General features: G+C 39.2%; 1 protein-coding gene across 3 annotated transcripts in view; it reads left to right on the top strand.

The window, feature by feature from the left end:
* Window positions 1-16,240, top strand: part of CAMK4 (calcium/calmodulin dependent protein kinase IV) — a 235,755-nt gene extending 219,515 nt beyond the window's left edge. For all 3 annotated transcript variants that reach the window (XM_045999873.1, XM_045999872.1, XM_045999874.1), the window contains 3 exons: window positions 4,387-4,513; window positions 8,402-8,554; window positions 9,944-16,240. In XM_045999873.1, the coding sequence (XP_045855829.1) occupies window positions 4,387-4,513; window positions 8,402-8,554; window positions 9,944-10,375 (712 nt within the window). In that variant the 3' untranslated portion in view covers window positions 10,376-16,240. The remainder of the gene's footprint in view (window positions 1-4,386; window positions 4,514-8,401; window positions 8,555-9,943) is intronic.
* Window positions 16,241-23,797: the final 7,557 nt, after the last annotated feature.

Raw genomic sequence — 23,797 nt, 5'->3', positions numbered from 1 at the left:
TCTGTTAGGTCCTCAAGGACGTTGAGTTTAATACCCTAAACTCAGAGAAGCCTTTTCTCTGGTAAAAACCACACACACACACACACACAGAGAGAGAGAGAAACACACCGACTAAATCTCCCATTTTCTGGTTTCCCAAACTCCATTCCTGAGTTTCTGTCTACTAATAAAAAAAGGGGTTTCGGGCAGTTTGCCAAGGAGATGGTAGAATTGCAGAGGAGCATGAAGGAAAGCAAGGAGTGAGGAGTGTCTGAGAAGACTGCTGAAGAGCAGCCACAGAGGCAAGATATCCGTGAGTTCCAGAGTTTAATTCAAAACAAGTAACTTTGGTTGCCATTTGGAGGACACTGCACAGTTCCTTGTTGGAACCTATAACATTCAAATCTACAAAGAGATTTTAAAGGGTATAAAAGAAAGTGTATTAATCAGGCAGGCTGCCATAACAAACTACCACTGACTGGGTGGCTTCAACAACAGGCGTGTATTCGTCACAGTTTCAGGGGCTGGAAGTCTGAGGTCAGGGTGCCAAGAGGTCCAGTCCTGGGGAGAGCTCTCTTCCTGACTTGGAGACATCTGCCTTCTTTCTCTTTCCCTACATGGCAGAGAAAAAAAAATGTGAGCTCTTTGGCATCTCTTCTTTTAAGGACACTAATCCCATCATGAAGCTGGCCCACCCTCACCACCACATCAACCTTAGTTACCTCCCAAAGGCTTCATCTCCAGATAGCATCAGATGAGGACTTCTCATCATAGGAATTTTAGGGAGACACAATTCAGTCCATAGCAGAAAGAGGTTTTGGATTTTTTGTTTGTTTGTTTGCTTAATTTAATAGTGATCTTAGTGCAGTGTCTAGGTAATAAGAACTAGAAGGAAGGTAAGTAGGTACTAGGGTACCCTCATACAAATTAGTAAACTCTAAGTTTACCTGGGTATATTTGGTCATCTATAGCCAAGACAAAAAGGTTTAACAAGCAACCCAGTAAATAGTCATCTGCTATGATGTAATGTCAAAAGATAGATTCAGTATTGAATTCTTCGTGGATCCAGAATATACTAAAGCTTGAAAAGCATTTGGAGAGGTAGACAACCATGTTTTTTCTTATGAAAGGGCAAAACTGTTAGGTAATGTATTTGCCATCTTAAGTGCTTAATTCATTAAAATGAATTCCTGAGGCCACATCATGGAATTCCTTCAGCTTACATCTGAGATCACTTTTGTTCTGGGAAGAAAATGTTGGCTCCTGAGTTAGGTAGGTGACATATCATACTTAATGACGTTAAATGAAAAATTGCACTATGCAAATAACAAATCAGATTTGCCCCTAAAATGTTATTGTGCCCAACCAGTTGCAATTTCATGCTGAAATGTGATGGAGGGGGGTGAAGCATTAAGGATGTACAAGAACTTAGAGAGACAGAGAAATGACATCACATTCACCCTGAGAACCTGAAATATGGAATGAATAAAATTCCATGACATGGTCACTGACCAGGGAAAATGAAGAGAAAAAAAATGTGATTGTTGGAGAAACATCTTATCATAGCCCTGAAAACAATTTTAAAAGTCTTTCAAGGTCCTGGGGCTCCTGGGTGGCTCAGCTGGTTAAGCATCTGACTCTTGATCTCAGCCGAGGTCTTGATCTCTGGGTCATGAGTTCAGGGCCCACGCTGGGCTCCATGCTGGATAGGGAGCCTACTTAAAAAAAAAAAAAAAAAAAAAGTCAGTCAAGGTCCTTTCCCCTGGTTCACATAAGGTCATTAAATTAATAGTTGTTGGTTCAAAGTCCACAGTGGTAGCTCTCAAATGAAAATATATTATCAGCGTTGCTTACAACTAATGTCCTTTAGTGTGGCCTCACTTCTGTCAGCTCCTAAGTCCAGTGTTGTTTTCTCTAATCTATAGTTCATTAACAACTGATGAAGTCCACCTGGTAAGCTTCACTGGGACACTTCTCCAAGATCATGCCATTGGACCTATATATCTCCTTTATTATTATTAAAAGTTCCATAAGGCTGTTTTGTGCTATGACCTTGCTATTTCTACGTATGACAATAGACTGGGAATGAAAGCCATTTTGTTGTTTCTCACAGAAATTCTGACCCTTCTACCTTTTACACCTAAACCCTTTGTACCTACAGACAAAAGCAACTACTACAATGCTCAGGTCAGAATCAGAATCAGGTGACATCAAAGATTCAAACTCTCTCTTTCAGCTTTCAACACCACAGTTCTGCCCAGTGGCTTAAAGGTCCCCTTATTATGCATTCACTCTTCAAGCCTGTATAATCCTACTATCCTCCTAAACTATCATTGTCTTTATTCAAATATTTCCATGTCTGAAGGCTTTTTGCAGTGTATATGTGTGTGTGTGTTGCTCTGTGTCACATTGCTTCCATTTTTGGCATTTCAGGCTGACACGATATGAGCGTCTTACTTCCATCACAGTGCACACATCTACAGGCATGTTTGAGAAGTGAGAACGGCATCTGAGTACCTTCTGAACTGTCATGTTTCTTTCTAGATTTCCAGAAGGAGAAACATAAGAGTTTCTTAAACTAAGCCTGGAACATTGGCTAATTCCTCCACGACTAACCAAGAATAAGCTATACTTTTCTAGGGTTGTGGATGGCACAGGAATGGCCAAGTAAGGCTGAGCTACCTCCTTGTTGAGGTGTGGACATGGGCTCCCTTCTATCCTTATGTGGCAGCAGGATTCTCTGTGGAGACTGCTGCAGTGGGACAGGAGGACTCACTTGTCTGAGACTCAGCACTGCTAAATCCTGTCTTTTCCTGGCTAGCTCCAAAATATTTAAAAAAGACAAAGACTCTCCCAACAGGACGCTCCCTGAGCAAAGGATGTAAGAAAATGCTTCTGTCTAGAAACCCACTACGTTAGAATACATTCAAACATTTCATGCTCTGCTCCAACCTGACCAGCTTGAAGGACGAATTTGAGAGAAAGTTTTTTTTTTTTTCATGTTCATTCTTTTCCCCCCATTTTTTGTCCAGTACAACACATGCCCTGGTAGGGATTTCTTTTTTATGGTCTCCTTTCGATCCCTAGTGATTTCAGAACCTGTATGTACCCGTCTGTAAACAGTGGAGGCTTTGGTGGGCCCCGAACAGCCCCTCACTCTTCCTCTCTCCCTTTACGATGCCAGAGATGATTCTCTAGTTCTCTTCCCCCACTTTCCCCATTCATTTGTAGGCTGACCCCCTACTAGAAAATGAAGGTGAACGTGGGTCTTTAAGACAGAAGTGAGGGTCTCATGTGAGGCTGTGCTGACCCACCCTAGTTACTCATCTCTGTTGGCCGTGTGTGTTCACTGTGTCAAGTTTTAAAAGACCATTTCCTGATAACAGTCTAACTTTCTGTCTTTGTTCACTCTGAAATTCAAACTGGAGTGGGATGGAAATCTAATATTTGACTCATTTCTGTGGAGGAGTTTAGTGAATAGGGCTGAATAAAAATGACTGAAAAATCTTTTCTGTCTACCTCTTAATTTCTTTACCCTCAAAAACTCCTCTAATTCTTGGGTTCCTGGTGACTCAGTCAAGTGTCTGCTTTTGGCTCAGGTCATGACCCTGGGGTCCTGGGATGGAGCCCCAAGTCCTCAGGCTCCCTGCTCAGTGGGGAACCTGCTTCTCTCTCTCACTTTGCCCCTTCCCCTGTTCATGCTGTCTCTCTCACAAAAATCAATCAATCGATCAATCAATAAACCCTTTAAAATCTCAAAAAGAAAATCCTGACTCTTCCAATCCCTAATAAATTGGAACTCTAGTCAATCTGTCTTCTCGATTCCTGGTTAAAAAAGTTTCACAGCAAGTCATTAGTACCGTGCCTGTAATAATGTTAGCTATTATCTTTATTGTTGTTTTATGTCATAATTATTGACCTTATTATAAACTCTTTGTAGAAATTATTTTTTTAATTTAATTTTTTCAGTGTTCCAAGATTCATTGTTTATGCACCATACACAGTGCTCCATGCAATACCTGCCCTCCTTAATACCCACCACCAGGCTCTCCAAACCCCCACTCCCCTCCCCTCCAAAACCCTCAGTTTGTTTCTCAGAGTCCACAGTCTCTCATGGTTTGCTTCCCCTCTGATTTCCCCCAACTCACTTCTCCTCTACTTCACCCAATGTCCTCCTTTGTAGAAATTCTACAATCAGTTTGGTATCTGTTTTTACTTCCAAAGGACATGATTGTGTATTTATACAGACAAAAGTGATTTGTAACAAGGCAGTTACATACTTACACTACGTAGACTTGCATTCATAACAGAAAGTTTGGAAAGGGCAGTCTGGAATTTCTGCAAAAATTTGATGAAATATATGTAGGCTTCTAAAGACATTTTATTCTCTATCTTTTGTCCTTCTAGACTTTGTGGATTTGAACCATTCTATGATGAAAGAGGTGATCAGTTCATGTTCAGGAGAATTCTGAATTGTGAATACTACTTTATCTCCCCCTGGTGGGATGAAGTATCTCTAAATGCCAAGGACCTGGTAAGTGAGACCAAAACAAAATGAAGTAAACCCATCACATTCTTTTTTTTTTTTTTTTTTTAAGATTTTATTTATTTATTTGACACAGAGATCACAAGTAGGCAGAGAGGCAGGCAGAGAGAGAGGGAGAAGCTGGCTCCCCACTGAGCAGAGAGCCCCATGTGGGGCTCGATCCCAGGAGCCTGAGGTCATGACCTGAGCCGAAGGCAGAGGCCCAACCCACTGAGCCACCAGGTGCCCCTTCACATTCATTTTTTAACTAATTCATGGGCAGTGTTCTTTTTAAAATTTTCCCCTCTTAATAATTGCATTTTTAATAAAACAATGTATATAATGCATTTTTCTTGTAGATAATGAAAAATAGATATGCTTGACTCGTCACTTGCTGAATTATCACAATTAAAAATTACTGCCTTGGGGCGCCTGGGTGGCTCAGTGGATTGAGCCGCTGCCTTCGGCTCGGGTCATGATCTCGGGGTCCTGGGATCAAGCCCCGCATCGGGTTCTCTGCTCCGCAGCGAAACTGCTTCCTCCTCTCTCTCTGCCTGCCTCTCTGCCTACTTGTGATCTCTCTCTCTGTCAAATAAATAAGTAAAATCTTAAAAAAAAAAATTTACTGCCTTGTTAATTAGTGAGATTTTACCACCATGTCAATGTAAAACCTTGCTTTTGAAACCAGTTGTATTGGGTAAATTCAGACATAATTTGGAATTCCATTTTAACATGGCTTGCCTCGATTACCTAGATTTGATTATACTTTGAATAAAACAACATTGCATCTTAAAAGATTCAAACTCACTGAAATATTCCAATAACAGCACAAGTCCCATCATGCCTTCCTGGCATCATAAACAAGTTACACTCTACTGATAATTTATTTTGTTTGTTTTTTTTGTTTGTGTTATTTGGGTCCTTATGTCAGCTAATATTGAAGTTTTTTTGCATAAAGGAAAGACCTACATTCTGGGGAGATGGCCCACCTGTTCTAAAATAAAGGGTATACTAGCATGAGATGAAGGCATGAACCATCATTCGTCTAGGGAAAAGCCACACAGAAATAGCTAAGAGTTGACTTTTGAACCACAGAAGGCTAGCTCTCCAAGGGATCTTATGAGTCATCTAGTCTTTCCTTCATTTAAAGTTGAGGGTGCTGGGGGCACCTGGGTCACTCAGTCAGTTAAGGTCACTAAGTTGGCTCAGGTCATGATCTCAGGGTTCTGGGATCTGGCACCACGTCTTCAGGCTCCCTGCTCAGCTTGTGCTGTGCACTCGCTCGCTCGCTCTCTCTCTCTCTCTCTTAAATAAATAATTAAAAAAAAATAGACTTGAGGGTGCTGAAACCCAGAGAGGTGAAATGATTGTCCAAAGTCACACAGCTTCCCAGCAGAATGAATGATCCAGGTTTCTAGCCACTGCTCTTTTCCCTCCAGACATTTCCTCCTTCCCGTTCATGTTCTTTCGTGGAGCAAATCCCTGTAGACCATGACTTTGCAGTACAACCAGGCAGAGAGACAATGTGTGCGATGTGTGGAGACACCCACTCAACTCCTCCCTCAAGTCAGGCCCCACACTCCTAAACACCTCTTGAATCCACCCACTTCCCTTCACTCCACCACCACGGCCCCTGCCTGTCCTGTGGAACCACTGCCACACCCTCCCCTGTAGCCTTCCTGCCTCCGTGGCAAGTTTAGGTACACTCCACATGGGATCCAGAGGAAGGGCCTAATAAATAAATCACCTCCTGTCACTCTCCTGCTTTGAGGCTCTTAGGATAAAATCCAAAATCTGTAGATTTTCAGATATATACAGCACCACCTGGTCTGGTTGGGAGTCCACCACCCTGCTCATGCTGCCCATTTCACAACACTGTCCTCTGGTGCACTTCACTCCAGGGCACCAGACCAACCCAGCCCTCATCAGGATAGCCCAGGCTGTGGGCGGCTACTCCTTCTTCTGCTTTGTACTGTTCTTCCCTCCTTCCTTCCTCCCTCTCCCTTCCCACCCTCTCTCTCTCTCCCTCTCTCTCTCTCTCTCTCTCACACACACACACCCCTCTTGCATGGGTAAGTCTTCTTTACAAGCCCTAGTTGCCATGTGACATCCTCCAGGTGGCCTTGTCTGCCCACGTTCAGCAGGCCCTTCTTCCCACAATTGCTTTGTTCCTTCTGTCGCATTGTTCTGTTGCCCCCTAGCCTGCTCTTTAATGATGGTTGCGACTTATATTTACTTGTGGAAAGAGCTTCCTTAGCTAGATTTTAAGTTCTGGTAGAGGTCAAGGCATGTGTGCCCAGATCTTAGTACCGTTTGGGCATATAGTACAGACTCAATAATTTTTTTTTTTTTAATGAAACAATGAATCAGGAAGTAGAACGTGGATTTTTTAAGGTCTGACACACCTGGATTCAAGGACCCTCTTCCTCATAACCTAGAGGTGTGACCTGGGCCTTGTTATCTATTCTCTCTGCTTTAGTTTTCTTTTCTTTTTTAAGATTTTATTTCATTTATCTGACAGAGACAGCAGCACAGGGAACACAAGCAGGGGGAGTGGGAGAGGGAGAAGCAGGCTTCTCTCAGAGCAGGGAGCCTGATGCAGGGCTCAACTCCAGGATGCTGGGATCATGATCTGAGCCAAAGACAGAGGCTTAACAACTGAACCACCCAGGTGCCCCTAGTTTTCTGTTTGGGATGATCCCAGTACCTTTCTCTAGATTGTTGGGAGACTTAGGGGCTATAATGCAGGTTAACTGACTACCACCAACCATCTCCCTAACAGTTCTTTATACAACCTGCCTTCCTTTTCTTTTTCTTAAGATGTGTACTTATCAGCAGCACCCGCATCCATTCTGAAATCACCAGGGGAAGAGTGCCCATGAGTATAAGTGCCCTTATACAAAGGAATAAGGTGGAGAAGAGAACATATAAGAAAAAGGCGTAGGAGAATGTCCATAGGCATTCAATTCATATGTTGGTCTTTGTCCAGAGTAGGGCTTGAACATGCCTCCTAACTCTAAGCGGTTTCTACCTCATTCCATGTCACCCTGTCTGAGCCCAGGGCCAGGGATTATTTTCTTGGTTGATCTTCCTGGCTGTTTATTATCTGCTCAGTCTCAGAATGGTCTGCTATGGGTTGAATTTAGTACTTTAAACAAATCATGTCCCTAAACCCCTGACAGCACTTGGCTTATTTCTTCAAAACCTTCAAGGTATTAGAATGAATTTTATCATGGAATCATGGGATAAGCATAAAGACTATGATATTATCCCTTTGTTACTATCTAATCCCCACAGGTGGGGCACCTGAGTGGCTCATTCGGTTAAGCGTCTGCCTTTGGCTCAGGTCATGATACCAGAGTCTGGGATCGAGGTCCTCATCGGGCTCCCTGCTCAGCTGGTAGCCTTCTTCTCCCTCTGCCTGCTGCTCTCTCTCTCCTTGTGCTCTTTCTCTCTCTCTCTGACATGTAAATAAAGAAAATTTTTTTTAAAAAGTCCCAACAGAAAGTGTGGTGAATGCACGATTCCATCTCCATTGCGATCCATCCAAAGTTCTGAATTCTAAGTGGTGCTAAGTGCAGCCTAGAATTATTCAGATGCTGGCTCTCCTTCAAAGACCTTCTAGTCCACAGGCAACCAAGAACCTGTTTCTTTGACCTCCCTTGGAAGTCGCCTGCCTGCCTGGCCTCTCAGGTGGCACAAGCCACTGTCTCTCAGACCTCCTCAACCTCTGCTCCCTGAAACTCTCCTCACAGTGACCACTGAGAAGCTTTTTTTTTTTTTAATTTATAGTTAGTTGTACTGCTAGGAAAATAGAATAAAACCTAAATGCTCACAGGCTGAGGGTCAAGCCTGGGTCACCATAAGAATCTCCCTAAGAAATCTTTATCATTTCAGGTCAGAAAACTAATTGTTCTGGATCCTAAGAAACGCCTGACTACCTTCCAAGCTCTCCAGCACCCATGGGTCACAGGTAAAGCTGCCAATTTTGTACACATGGATACTGCTCAAAAGAAGCTCCAAGAATTCAATGCCCGGCGCAAGCTCAAGGTAAGATAGGTTTTGTTTTGCTCTGTTTTGTTTTGTGTTTTTTCTTTGTTATGCTCTATCTTAGTTTGAACTATTAAAGATAATTCCACTATTCTTCATCTAATGATATTATTCATCTCCTGTAGTACCAGGGAAAATCCTGCCTTGAAATCCCAGTAATACTGGTGTAAAGTCACTGACAGTCATGTTATTCTCTCATAAGAGTTCATTGTTAATAAAGGGAAGTGCATTGTAGGTTGAGAATTACTCATCAAATATATAATCACTGCTTCTCAATTAATTAAGACTGTACTGCTTGAACAGCATTGCTCAGGAAACTGATACTCATTTTGAAAGTTGCCTTCTTTCTAAATAAGTGGAAATTAGGAAACTTTTAAAAAAACTATATCTTGTAATATAAATAAATTCCCATACTTGATAAAATTAAAATACAATTGACCTTTGAACAATGCTGGGGTTAGGGGCACCAGTTACTCAACACAGTTGATCTATGTATGACTTTTGACTCCCCAAACACCTAATCAGTAATAGCCTACTGTTGCCTGGAAGCTGTTACCGACAGCAGTCAATTAACACATATTTTGGATGTTATATATATTATGTGCTGTATTCTTACAATAACACCTAACTTTTTCTTAATGTTTTGGGTATTTCTAGGCTGCACACTTTGTAAGTTTTTTCAAGTTGTTACAGATCTCCAAAAAATTTTTCAGTGTGTCTGTTGAAAAAAATCTGCACATAAGTAGACCCTTGTAGTTCAGACCCATGTTGTTCAAAGGGCATCTGTAATTCACATGACGTCGATATATAAGATATATCTAAAGTCTAATTCATATGATATATCCAAAATATCTCTCTGTATAGAATATATATGGAATATGTATTAGATGGGTTTCTCTTAATAATGGTGTTTAGAATTTACCATATCTGCAGAGGATTTCAGAGAACAGATGAGGGTCAAAAATAATATTCTATTTAGCCATCACTTACAGACTGATAAAGACCAGATAAACCTTAAAAGTTGTGTGATCAAACTGCTTTGAAATACCTTGAATCAAATAACCTTGACATAACCCAGGACTTCTCAAACAAACTTGACCGTGGAATTCTTTTGTTGTGTAATACTTGTGTTCCATGAAAACACTTTGGGAAACAAAGTCCAAAATATTTGAAAACAAGTGTAAGCTTTCACTTGTCCAGATGATTAAATACAGTAGGCCTGAAATTAAAAAGATTTTGCTGTTCATTCTTCAGAGAAGTTTTCATTCAACCATCTTGGAATGTATTTTGAAAAGATAAAACAAACTCCCTAAGTGCAAAGGTGAGATTGAGCTCTGATTCAAGATTTTAAGTGGAAGTAACACCTGACACTTTTCTGTTTCCCATCAGGCAGCAGTGAAGGCCGTAGTGGCCTCTTCCCGGCTGGGGAGCGCCAGCAGCAGCCACAGCGGCATCCAAGAGAGCCAGAAGGCTAGCCAAGCACCATCTCTGACCCAGGATGGCAGTGAAGATGTTAAAGCTATTTTGGAAGGAGAGAAAGTTCAAGGAGGTGGGGCGCAAGTGGCAGCTGAGGGGGCAGAGGCTGAGCTGATGAAGGTACAGGCCATAGGGGAAGTTAAAGATGCTGATAGAAATGCTACCAACATGGTGCCCAAGGCACTAGAGGGTAGAATAAAGGTGGCTGACCTGGAAATAGAGGAGGGCCTAGCAGAGGAGAAGCTGAAGACCATGGAGGAAGCAGCAGCCCCCTATGAGGGGCAAGAAAACCCAGCTCTGGGATTTGGAGCTCAGCAAAATGATGTGATCCTGCCAGAGTACTGATCTGGTTTCTTCCCAATCTAGAAGTCAAATTCTGGCATCTTATGCATTTTGTCCTTCAGCAAGGAAGGTGTGGAAGCATGATATGCACTATAGTGATTCTGTTTTTTGAGGTGCAAAAAAAAAATACATATCTATCAGTTGGTAATCCTAAATTCATGCATGTGACTGCTTTATGAAAAAATAGTGTCTTCTATGGTATGCAACGGATACCTAATGCGGAGAAGTTAAATTCGAAATCGCAAGTAAACACAACATAACATTTAAAAACATACATTTTCAGGGACCAGTAGCACACACTGAAGTAACTAGTAAATTGTTTTTGCTTTGAAAACCTAGTCATCATACATCCTTTGGATTTCTTCATAAAGCAGCAATTCCTTTTGACTCTCGCTTCACTAATATTAGGTAGTGCTCTAAGATGTGTTCCCATTGCATTCATGACATCATACTTTTCAATGTGCACAAACTATCCAATGTGTTCAAACTGTTTACAAGGAGATGGTTACAGGCTATAGTTTCATGATAAGTACAAAAAAAAAAAAATCCCCACTTACAATGGTAAGACATTGAAGCACATTTAAGGGTCATGAAACAGAATGCACTTAGAGCTTATGTAGAGAATGCGTTCTTATTTTGTTCTTATTTATATATACTATATTATGAATAATCAAAAATGCCCTATCACAAATTCCTGCCATTTTACAATCCTAGAGAAGGTATTTTACAAACTCCTGTTGAGGAATGTATTCTTTCCTTCCCCTGCTAATGGCAGTTTCTTCCTCATGGAGAACACTTAAGGTGGGCTATGGAAATTGAGGGAAGAGGAGGAGCTAAGACCTGAACTTACACTTACAAGGGTTGACTGCTTGTCATTTTGATAAAATTGGATTTACTCATGAGTTTGTACAACTTTAAAGACGGTGACAGTTTTATGGATAAACTCTACAATTACCAAGTTTCAAATATTCAGAAAAATCTACCCCACAGGCTGGTGTCCAATGTCTGAATAGAGTGAGAATAATATTCCATTATAAGATCATTCATTATAGACTTAACTAGATTAAGGAAACTTTTGTTTATGAAATTCCTTTTTTCCTTCAGTTGATGGTTACCTAGATATATTGCTTATGAACTAAAGATATTTCTGAAAATCTGTTTTCTCTTTTTTTCATACTTGGAATAGAAGTGCCCGAATTTTACCATGTAATTTTTAGTTTCCATGCCAAGAAATTTAGGACAGTGCAGCATTTTATTTACCTTAAAAAAAAATGAAAAGAAAACACTGATTTCAAATCAGACTCATGAGAAACTGTAATTATTAGACCTAATAATAGAATTATTAGACCTAATAATTCACCATGATTTTTTTCAAAGTATTTTTCTTTGATTTTCATATGAACACTTTTCCCCTATAGAAATCACACTTAAATTCCAAGGACCTCTATTTTTAGCTTGAGTTGAAGTGAACATTTTTATCGATTTATGCATCACAATTTTAAGTTTCCTCAGTTTTAAAAAAGGAATATTCTCAAAGACCAAAATGATGGACAGCAAAAATGACTGTCACAGAAAAATCCTTATCAAAAGAAGATCTTAAATTATTTTGGCTCTTCCTCAAAACTGTGAAATTGGAAAATGAAATTAAATCTCCGGTTCCTGGGGGCTACTGGACCTTGGGAGACATTCTGCTTTCCAACTGCAAAACTTCCTTCTTGAAAGAAGAAAAGGTAGGACCTCTCATCGTCCCTCGTTTAGGGGCCTGGCAGTTGACCAACATGGACAAAGGAAAAAGGCCCTTAAGGGCACATCATCTGGGTTCAGAAGAACATTTTTTGTTTTGATTTATTTTTATTAGCTAGTAGAGAGTACTTATCCTCTTCCCCATTTCTCTCCTTCCCTCTTTATCCTCTCTTGAAATTTCCATGTCAGTAATTGTAAAGGGCTCACTATTTTTAATCTTTAAGAATGCCTTTTTCACTAAGCATTAACATTTCCATGTAAGAAGATCAATTGCCTGATGTACTTTTCCTAATGAGACTTAACAGGCATACAGGGTAAGTGTCCCATATATTGGCAAAGGAAAGAAGAGAGGGAAATGGTTCTTAGAAGTGGTAATTAGTTGGAAGATCAGTACATACTGCCCCTCCTGGCCCACTGTTCCAAGGGAGGGCAGTTGTCCTATCGTTCCATCGCTCAGGCCTGACTGTGCCTCTGGGCCCCGCGTAGCAGGAGCCATGAAGAAAGACAATCTTGAATTATTTTCCCATTAAAAAAAGTCTAATTGGAATCCCAGTGGTTTTTTTCGAACTTTAAGAGCTCATTTGTCCCACAAATGCATAAATAAGATAGAAATTAGAATAATATGATCGTAGAAGTTATCATCTAGAACAAGTACTGTTATTAATAGTCAATATGAAAACTCAATGAGATATCTTGAATTTTGAATTTTTATACTAAGTTTTCAAAATCAGGAGTACATGTTATACCTTTAGTACATCAAGTGCTCAATAGCCACATGTGACTAGTGGCTAATGTATTGGAACAAAACTGTTCTACAGTACTTCTTAGCAAGATGACACATGGATTGCCAGTGCTTGGATTTGAGCTTCCTCAGTTTCACACGGATGAGCTGGTAGGAGGCCAAAAAGAGAATGGTTCAAAGGTGTCATAGACTGAAATAAGTAAAAACTCTTGGCCGCATCTGCTTAATCATGTGCTTCAAAGGGATGTTTCCCAACACGACTTTTAGAAAACAGTACTTTCCTGGGCATTGCAAAATTGTCTGTTGGCTACAATCCCTCGAATCCTCCTTTGGGCCCTGGAATCTTGACCACTGGCTAGAGTCTCCTGAGTACTGCCATAAAGTCAATAGTATTCTTATGTATGAAAATTTACTGTGAGCAAACCACGGGCCCCCATTCAGGAGGGACGGCACAAAAAATGTTAATAGGATTTTGTAGGGCTGGACTAAGCTGGGCATCATTTTCTAACAGGCAATCTTTCTTTCTACAAATCTACTGAAACATACTAAATTTGCATGATAAAGATTATATGAGGAGGAGGAGGAGGATATCGCAGTAACCCCCAAAATGGGAATGACCACTGGCTGGCATTTTTTAGATTTCCTTAGAACGATTTAATCAACACTGCCATTATACATGGATTCAAAAGACTTAGAATTTTCTTACATACTGCTATTTTAGAATAATCCTCAAGGTTCTATAGCCATTTTTAGTGGCAAACTTAAAAAAGAAAGGAATAGCTTGCCTTTTACTGTGACCTCAATTACATAGTATTTTAAACACATTTTGTAATTTAGGACGTCTAGCAACCCTTATTTCCAGTTTTACATGCAACGTAACTGCTGGTGGGTTGCCTACAGACCGAAGATTTAAAGAGAGCCATTTTGTTTCATAATTCAGTTTTTATTCCACAGAAGCATCTGGTTGCATTTCAAATTGGAAAACAGAAGTGAATACCAGAAAAGGCAAAGAATAAAATTAGTAAACCATTTATTCGGTTTTAGGATTGTTCTTGCAAAGTAAATGAAAAAAGAAGAAAAAAAAAGTCAACGAATTGAATCAGCACTCCGTTTTTCTGGAGGAAGGTTGACGCCACATAAAATTGAAATAAATATAATGAGCAGAGTCATTTACATAACTACAATGCCTTTATGTAATTTATTTCTCATTGCAGAGTATTCGGTCTGGTTATGTAGGTCTACTTTAGATGGTGCAAAGTTTCCAGACATTTGCCTACATAATAGGATTTGTAATATCCTTGCAATTACTGTCTATTAGGTCATATTCCAATTTCCTTAATGTTCATCATGGATATGTTCCTGATTAGGGTCATTGTTATCATCTGAGCATTTACTGGTTAAATACTGCTTAATGGCTAGACTCTGTATGTCATCGGTGTTTTTTAGAAACATGTGCATGCAAACACAATGGAATTATAATATTCATAACCATATGATAAGCAGGAATGTAACCAATAACTTTCTATACATTTTTTTCAAAGTCCTTTTCTTCCCCTGGCACAACTCAGGGTGAGTTTCTGGCTCCTTGAGAAATAAGGGAAAAAAAGACCACTGGAGGGATACCAGCTACCCACCATGGTTACCAAGTTCAGCATTTTCTCTTTCTACATTCTGATCTACTAAGCGCCAGTTTTTGTCGTTATTACTCCTTTCAGATATCACCTGAGGTCAGATAATACAATCTCAGCTCACAAAGCCCAACCATTTATATACTTATCTTGGAGAGCAATAACAAACTTGACTAATTTATGTTGGCTTGTTTAAAATTCCGATTTTCGTAAATGCTTGTGATATACTCTAGAGGATTTGATTGCATGATTTGAACATCCTTCAAGACTCAGCCTTTTCCCTATCACCTGGCCCAGAGGTCCACCTAGAGCAAGATGGATTCCTTGAATGAGAGCGGACCATCTGACTCCTTTGCAGGAATCAGACATTACTTAGAAGACTCCAGGTGTCCGACCTGGTGGAGCTTAAATGAGCCAAAAATGGAAAGAAACCTCTTCCCATGCCCTGACTGAAAGTGATGCTATTTGAATATTGGTATATTGCCATTATTCGGTAATGAAAAAATGGGACTCCACCAGTCAGCTACCCTTTCCCATGTCTTGGTTTACTACCACTTGTCCCAAATCAATGTTTTGTTCCATCCTTCTGGCGGTCAGGCTGCCTCTCAGCTTGTGATATCTTCTAAAACCCAAAAGGAAGATCCCAGACTTGCTGGAGAAATGCAGGGCCCTTGGTGGCCCAGAATTTAGTCTGAAACTCTGAACAGCAACGCTGAGGCTACACAGTCATGCTTGTTCTTAATAGTTGTTTTCAGCACATTTTGAAGATTGACCTGGAAAATCCATGGATATAGAATGTTTACATCTGTGTAATCTTTGCTATGACCCATTGTTAAAAATGACAGTTATTTAATCTTCAGTCAGTTAAAAATAGTTTTTCTTTTCCATTTAGGAGGTTATTTGGGGACACTCAAATACAATGGGCTTCACAGAATTTTTGAAAGCTGTTTTTTTCCCTAAGTGTTCTCACTCTGACAATTTGTAGATAAAAATTTACTAGGTTGGTCCTTTCTTTGTCCTTTCCTTGAACCATGTATAGTAGTTCATCTGGTTTGTAAAAGATAAAAGTATGACTATAAATTGAAAACTGTCATCACTGCCTCCTGTTAACCTGACCTGTTTTATTGCCTGTCATGCAGCAACTCATTGTAACAGAGTACAAATAGCATATTCATGAGTTATGATTTTGTTTACTTTTTATAATCAAGGTTATTACTTGAGTAATAAGTTATCAAGGTGTTTCTATTCATACACCCTTAGTCTCAGTATTATTTCATATTTCTCAGTCCTCCCAAAGCCAAAAAAAATTATCTAACATGTCCATGTGGTAGGCCCACACAAGATAATAGTAGTATTGTATTCCGTATCTGATAGATACTGCTCTGTTTCCCTTGAAATTTTAAAATTTCTTGAGAGTTCACTGAGTGGGAACAGCAGACAGGGGTTTAAGTAATTCCTTATGCCCAGTGAACTAAGCATATCAAGAAGAAGGTATTATTAGTATACATGAGTTAGAAGCTATTGTTTATACTTTCTTACTTGAATATCAATCATTCTTTTATCTATGGTTTTTATGAAATATGCATAAAACTTATGTGTACATTTCTAAAAAAACAATTTCCACATCATTACCCAAGGAAATAAATTTAAATCTCCAAAGAACAATTTTTAGGAATCAGGCAAACTATGGTTCACAGACCAAATCCACCAGAGGCCTGTTTTTATAAATAAAGTTTTTATTAGAACACAACAGTGCTCATTTATTTATATATTGTTATATATATATATATATTGCTTTCACACCACTAGGACAGAGTGAGAAGTTTTAAGGGAGACTGAACCGGATTGCCCAGCAAAACCTAAAATATTTCTCTCCCTACAAGAAAACAAAACAAAACATTAAACAAACAAACAAAAAAACCCTGATGACCCTGGTCTTTCATAGCACCCGATGCTTTTTTTGCTGACATCTAGGAATATAGATTCCCATGCAGGAGAGCTTTGTTTCTGTTGCAGATGGTCTCACAACAATAACTGTGCTGTATGTACAACATAACAATGAAATATCCCTACAGAACTAAAAATTCCAATTGTATCATTCCTGAAAAAAGAAAAAGGAGAATTAAAAAGATTTCTAGCATTTTGAGCATGTTTTGGAAATTTGATCATTATATTTAAAATCATGAAAATGATTTCTTAAACTGATATTTGCTCACATTTAAGTCAATCTTCAGCTGTTACTTTAGTAAATGAAGAAATAAGAGTGCCCTTTGGTTCTGAATCCTTCAGAATGTTCTTAAGTAATTTTGTATCTGCTGGATTTTCATTTAATAACTTTTAGGAAAAAATATGCTTTATTATTATGTAGCTTTCTATGACCATGGCAGGCTCATCAATAGCCCAGGGGGAGGCAGACAGCCAATTCTTTTATGTAAGGAAGCCACTTTCCAATCCCCAATCTCAGTGATCTGGGAGATACTTCATTTCTTTGAAAAGAGAGGGCCTTGAATAAATGCTTGCTTTTACTTTTCTTACATATTCAGAAATCCAAGAAGGGCGCTTCTCTTAGTCTATTTGTGTCACAGAGAAATGATTCATTCCACAATATCTGCCTTAAGGGAAGCAGATAACCCAGATATTGAGAAATGTAGGCATCCATGACCTTTGTGGACTTTGAACATCTGTAGCCAAAAGGTTACAAAATGGGGTCTTGCATAGAAAACCTATTATCAGCTTATTATCAGGAACATCTAAGATAATGTCATGACTAACTAAACAATATGCTGTTTTCTTTAAAATGTTGCAATAAATAATATCAGGAGGTATCACCAGGATACACTATAGAACTCAGGGAAAAAAAGAGATGAATTTTCTGCTCCTTCCTCACAGTTCCTGTAGGTAAGGAGACTTCACTGGAATGGGAAAGGGAAGAGATAAAAAGATTAGGAGCCCATGCTCCCACCTGCCTATTTTTATAAATGATCAGTCAGACCTTGAAGGCAGTTGTTCAGACTTAAATTTACATTTCTACATTTCTCTTCAATAATTGGGTCACCTGCTTCCCTTAGAAATGAATAGTTAAAGTCAATAGTTAAGTTTCCTTTCAGACCCAGACCCTAAACAGTAGTACTAGTTTAGGGGCTATTAGGCCTACATCACAAGCACATCTTAAGGAAATTATGTGCCAATTTTGAAGCTTTCCAATACATCCCAGACACCCATTTTCTCAGTAAATTTTCACTGAGAAACACTTAGGTATGATGAAGAAGTTCAGAGATGAGCCCAGTGCTCCCCTCTAGGAGTGAGCTTTGTAGTTGGAAGAGAAAAAAAACAGGTGTACATATATAACCTGTGCTAAATCTAAGCAGGCAGTAAGTCCTCTAGGGATGCAAAGGAGGAGAAACTCCCTTCTGCCTGTAATGATGCTCTAGGAAAGCTTCATGGGAGCACAGGCTGGATGTGAAGGATGGAGAAAGTCTTTGCAGAGAGGTGGCAGGTTTGGCTGAGAAACCTACGGAGTGGAGAAATGCCAGGCCCAGTGGTGAGGGAACAGCACCTGTGTGAAAGACTAAACTCTACAGGGAAATGTTACTAAGTCTGCAGGAAAGTTTTGGATCTTGTGCAAAGTTTAAATTAGACCTCCTTTCTTAGTCTGGGTAGATAAGTGTGCAGCATTTCCTCAGAGCATCTACCCCTCTGTGGTCTCCTATATGGAGATTGGTTAATTTGGTGCATTCCTAAGTAGAATAAAAAAATCACCCAACATATCAAAGACATTTTTTCAAGTCACCCGTTGAAGCAAAGCCTCTGTCACTAAAAACAATAGCACACAATGAGTGATTTCTGAGTAAGCTTGGCAAAACCCCAATATCTGAAGAACTCCCTGGGACTCTAGAACATCACCTAACCACCTGCTGAAGTTTTGCCAGTAGATGCCCATGGCTCGGTTCCTTCTGTCATAGTTATTTTCACCTATAAGTTATCAGACCTGAAAGGGTGATCCCCACTTGGATAGAATCACACTTGAAAGTTTAGACTTCAAGATAACTGGTAATAAAAAGTCTCAGGCAACAAAACTTGTAATTTTTCACAACTGCTTTCCCCAAACATCAAGCTGGTCCTGTCAAGGCCTCTCTCTTACCTCCCTCTCCCTCTTGTCTCTTGACACACCCTTCTATAAATCTCTTTTTACATCACTCACTGCAGGCAGTATTTGACTTCCATATTGAAGAAACTTACTTTTAAAAAATATTTACCAACAAGTCAGATTACACCTTATAGATCCTTTTAGTAGTCTTGCCACTTTGCTTGTCTCAGATATTGTCCATGATTAGTGAATGGCTGCATGACTCTTCAGGGCCAATGAAACAACAAAGGTTGGGACAAAGAAGGGACAAAGGTTGACTATGATCCCAGGGATGGAAAAGAAGCAAAGACAGATACTGTCTTAAGAGATATGAAGAGAAGCTAAGAGCTACTGTCAGTGCATAGAAAACCCAAGTTAGCGGGCATTGAGAAAGGATACTTCTTACCGGGGTGTTCAGGCTTGTGAAAGGATCTGGTATGTCTTTTCTCCTCTGACCTAGAGGAAAAATTTGTACTCGTGGGTTGTTGAAAGTTTTCTGGACTAACAGAACATAAGCTCAGAGCAGCACGGAAGATTCAATTGATGGAGTACTGTTATATACAGGGAACCTCCATGTACAGTAGTCTGGACTGCCAGTCATTAGCTAGAAACAAGTGCATGTAGGATTGGGGAACAAAGATAAAGTATAAATATTTCAGTTTACTCAGCCAAGGTCACAGGCCACCTTCCCAACGTCTGACTGAAAAAGGAGCTGTGAACATTTCATTTCTAAAATCTGTCAAAATGGTGCTATTGACTCACTCCTTCATACAGAGATCTATTACAATATTTCTTAGATAAACATGTAAGCTGACCTAGGCCATAATGTAAATACAGAAAATGTTTGTAGAGAATTCATCAAAGTCATGCCTGTTTGCTTTTGATTGAGCTTCCCTATTCTTCAGTGGCAGTGACTGACCGTGAGTCCCTGCTCTCCACAGATGGGACACAGAGTCCTTGGCGCTCTCAGCTGCCCAAAGCCTGGGGCAGATGACATGAGAGCCATAGACAACTGCTTCTTCTTGGACTCAGGTTGGATAACCTGATTAAATGACTAAACATGCTCATTTTTTTGGTGTTTCCTAGGAACATGAAAGAAGAATATGTGACATGTGGCAGGGCCAATGTTACTTTGTGTTAAGTTCACCCAGCTATGTCAGAGCATGCCAAAAGAAGCATATACCTTCCTACTGCGAACTCTGTAAAGCAATTTGCATGTACAGTATGATAATAAATCATGTAAGAGCCCACCAAAAGTTTGCATTCTGTCATTTGAAGCATTACTGAAATTTGAGAGTGACACAATGGACATTTTCTGTACCTGTGAAATAGGGAGTTGAATTATTTTCCCATTCTCTGAGATAAAATTACACTTTGAATTTCACAGCATCTTTCAACACTGTATGGTGATGTCATGAAAGCCATAAAATTACTATAATTAAAAGGGGACCTTATTCATTATTTAATCCAACAAGCTCATTTTTATTAAAGAGAAGTGAGATTCAGGGAGGTAATGACTTACTGGAGGTCACAGTTAGTGGCGAGAAGAAAACAGATCTGGGTTGCCCATCTCCTAGCCTAGTGCTCTCACTGCTGGAAAATCAGTTCACTGGATAAAAGTTAAATGCAGCACTTCATAGAAAAAGATTTTTCATGATAAAAATTTGAAATTATAGAGAAGTACAAAGTCACCATAACACCTTCCAAAGGCAAGCACCATTGTTTTTCCTCTTGCATTACTTTTTTCTTACAGACTTGTAATCATTTTGTAAATTTTTTGTACCAACGTATCCCTATAACACAACCATCTCTATATAATTTTCACAAACATTTATTATATTTGCAGATGATTCAGTCTCAATTCTTTTTCTTTTCTCAGTAATAGTACATAAAGCCTTTTCTGTGTTGGGGAAAATCTATCCTAAGGAAATAATCCTGATGTGGAGTTGCTAGTTGCTGGACCAAATGGTATTTAATGGTCACTTCATGATGCTTGCAAACCCACAGGACCTGAGAATGAGAGGCAAAAAAGTGCACGTTCACTCTGAAGAAGCTGATTGCATGAGTTGTAAAAAGAGCTGCAAGTCTTGAGCATGGCCCTTCAATCATTTGTATGAAACATCTGAGGGGAAAGGGCTTCCTCTCCGAACTGTAGCTTGCTATTACCATTAGGTCCCAAATCCTTGCTTTGTTGAGAAGGCACACTTATCCTCAACAGTGATTTCTCAATTGAGGGAAATGCTAAAGAAAAAAAAAGAAAAAACCCTCTCCCATCTGCAAGTCCATTTTAAATTATATAAACATATTTTTATTTCAACCTTGTTTTTGTACAATCTCTGGACCACTTTAATAAAAAATCAGCTGCTTTTTTTATGTAAGGGATGTCACAAAAGCAAAATATAAGTTGGAAGGTAAAGTTCCTGGAAAAGAACACTACCCAAATAAGGAATAAAAAGCCTTATTTAGTACTTTCACGCTACGCTTCCAACATTTTTACCAGCAGAACAGTACAGCCCCTTAATTACCTGCACAGCTGGTAACACAGCTCCCATGATTCTACCCTCCACCTCCTGGGACACATTGGCAGTTCCTGTTTTCTGGCAATTTTGTCATCTCATAGCTACAGAAGCCTTTGCCCGTCATAGATCCTTTGCTCCAGAGGAATAAAGTAACATTTTCTATTATTATCTGTGATATAATAATATCTATTATATAATCTGAAAATATTATGGGGTAATAGAAACAAAGGTCATGTGTGTTGACTGCCATGTGATTCCAGTCATTAATTAACCATGTACAGAAGACGCTCCATTGCTTCTAAGGACAGGTATGTAGTGTCTGCCATGAAAAAGAGGTCCAATAAATTTTTCACAAAGCAAATGACTACTTTGCTATTTCCATTTCTATTTTGGTAGTCTCTCAGTTTCCTATTGACATCTGAAGGAGGCTTATATCCACCTTCCAGAGATGATCCACTAAAAGATGCTGTGGTTGGCTATCCAAAGAATCATTCATCACCATCCCTCTCTTCAAGGGGCTGGAAATCCTTATGCTTGCCTCCCAACCACCCCTTCAGCAAGGGGTGGTGGTCATGTGGCAGAGACTACTGGAAAGGAAAGCTAGTGAAGGTTCCTGGGAAAGTTTTTGCTTTCTTGATAAAGAGACCAATGGGTGGTGCCAAGCCTTCCCCTACTTCTTAACTTAAATGTGCATGTAAGTTTCAGGGCTAGTCAATCATCTTATCATTATGAGAGAAAGAGAACTGTAGAATCTCTGGCCCTGACATCTTTGAGCTGATAAACACCAAATTACCTATATCCAGATTCATTATTAAATGAGAATAACTCGGTTTGTTTAAACCATTTAATAGTCATATTTTCTACTGCATCCTGCCCACAGCATCATAATTACTTCCTGGTAACACAGATCGAGCCTCTTTGTGTCATCACTTCCAGCTTTCTTCAACTTCAAATGAAATGATCACAATTTTTAACCAGGTTAACACAATTATTTAAATATGTGTACAATAAACCCTGTGTATATGTTACTATAAGGGAAGGACACCTTCGTCATCCTGGCTATACAATAGCAAATGAAAATTCGGCAGTATTTGGGCTAATAGTCTATGAGACTCTGGTGAGGGATTAACATATGAGTTATTAATCCTTATTTTCCAGTTCATATTTTTCTTTTGTAAGAATATAAGGAGTTACATTACATATTTTAAGTTCACATATGAGAAACTATTTTTCAATATTGAAAGTTAAAGCAACTTAGACTGTATCAGTGATGATGAGTGTCCAGTAATTTATTCTGATGTTTTTCATACCAATTTAAAAATAAATACACAGCTTATTTATATTAAAACATGCTTTTAGTTTATTAAAGGTTCAAGTTTTACATATTGGCTCATAAAAGAATTATAAACTTCTTAAATAAAATTTATATATAGTATAGCTTTTATTGAATTGTATGAGATGAACTTTTATTTATACATGTGAAATCTTTGGAAACAACAAAATAATGGAAAAACTAAAATTACAACTTCCTGTGTCTCTTATATGCTCAGATCCCACCTTCTAGAAGCTGTTAAGTAAGAAAGGCAAGGGAGATACATCAGACAAGTGATTATCCGACACACATTCTGATGGAAACCTGGTAAAGTCTGCTAACTCCTTTCGGTTTCAAAATTTATCCATAAGGTGGAGAGAGCTGCAGGATCCATGTAAGTAAAAGGATCTGGATTTTAGTCACTGATTCTAAGGGCGCCTGTGTGCTCTTGAGTCAACAGGTAAAGCACTTATCTATATCAAAATAAATGACTCATATCCAAAAGCTTGACAATTAAGGGCTTAAATTGTGCAATGTTTTCCTATCTTCCCCAGAAGCAACCTCAATTACAGAATTTTTAGTCTGAAATGTGAAATTAAATTTTTAAAAAATTTTTTTAAGATTTTATTTATTTATTTGACAGAGAGATCACAAGTAGACAGAGAGGCAGGCAGAGAGAGAGAGAGAGGGAAGCAGGCTCCCCGCCCAGCAGAGAGCCCGATGCGTGACTCGATCAGAGGACTCTGAGATCATGACCTGAGCCGAAGGCAGCGGCTTAACCCACTGAGCCACCCAGGCGCCCCTGAAATGTGAAATTAATTCAACATGAGTGCTGATACTATGCCCTTCAGTTAGTAAAGAAAGGTGGAGGAGAGAGAAAAAGGAAGAAAAGTATTTTTACTGGGAGATAATTTTACATGTAGAAATCTACAATTTCAAATACATCCAACCTCAATGAACAGTAAAAAGAAGATACTCTAGCAGTTCATATTATACATCACTGCAGACACTAAGTTCCCACAATTATTTTTGCTAAGTATTGCATTGAACTTCAAGGGATAATCAAGAGTTATCAATACAAACTAAAACTTCACGCAAAATATCACATGATAAATCACGATTTTTTTGTATGAAACTAATGTCCTTAAAAAAATAGGTAATGTGTACTGAAAACAGTACTATGCCAATATTTCCTGCATAAATAGATTTCTTTTTTTTTTTTTTTTAAAGATTGTATTTATTTGACAGAGAGAGATCACAAGTAGGCAGAGAGGCAGGCAGAGAGAGTGAGAGGGAAGCAGGCTCCCTGCCAAGTAGAGAGCCCGATGCGGGACTCGATCCCAGGACCCTGAGAT

Source organism: Meles meles, chromosome 3 (assembly GCF_922984935.1).
Source record: "Meles meles chromosome 3, mMelMel3.1 paternal haplotype, whole genome shotgun sequence".
Taxonomy (NCBI): domain Eukaryota; kingdom Metazoa; phylum Chordata; class Mammalia; order Carnivora; family Mustelidae; genus Meles; species Meles meles.
The sequence above is the reverse complement of the archived record's forward strand: the minus strand, read 5'-3'. Positions and strand labels throughout refer to the sequence as shown.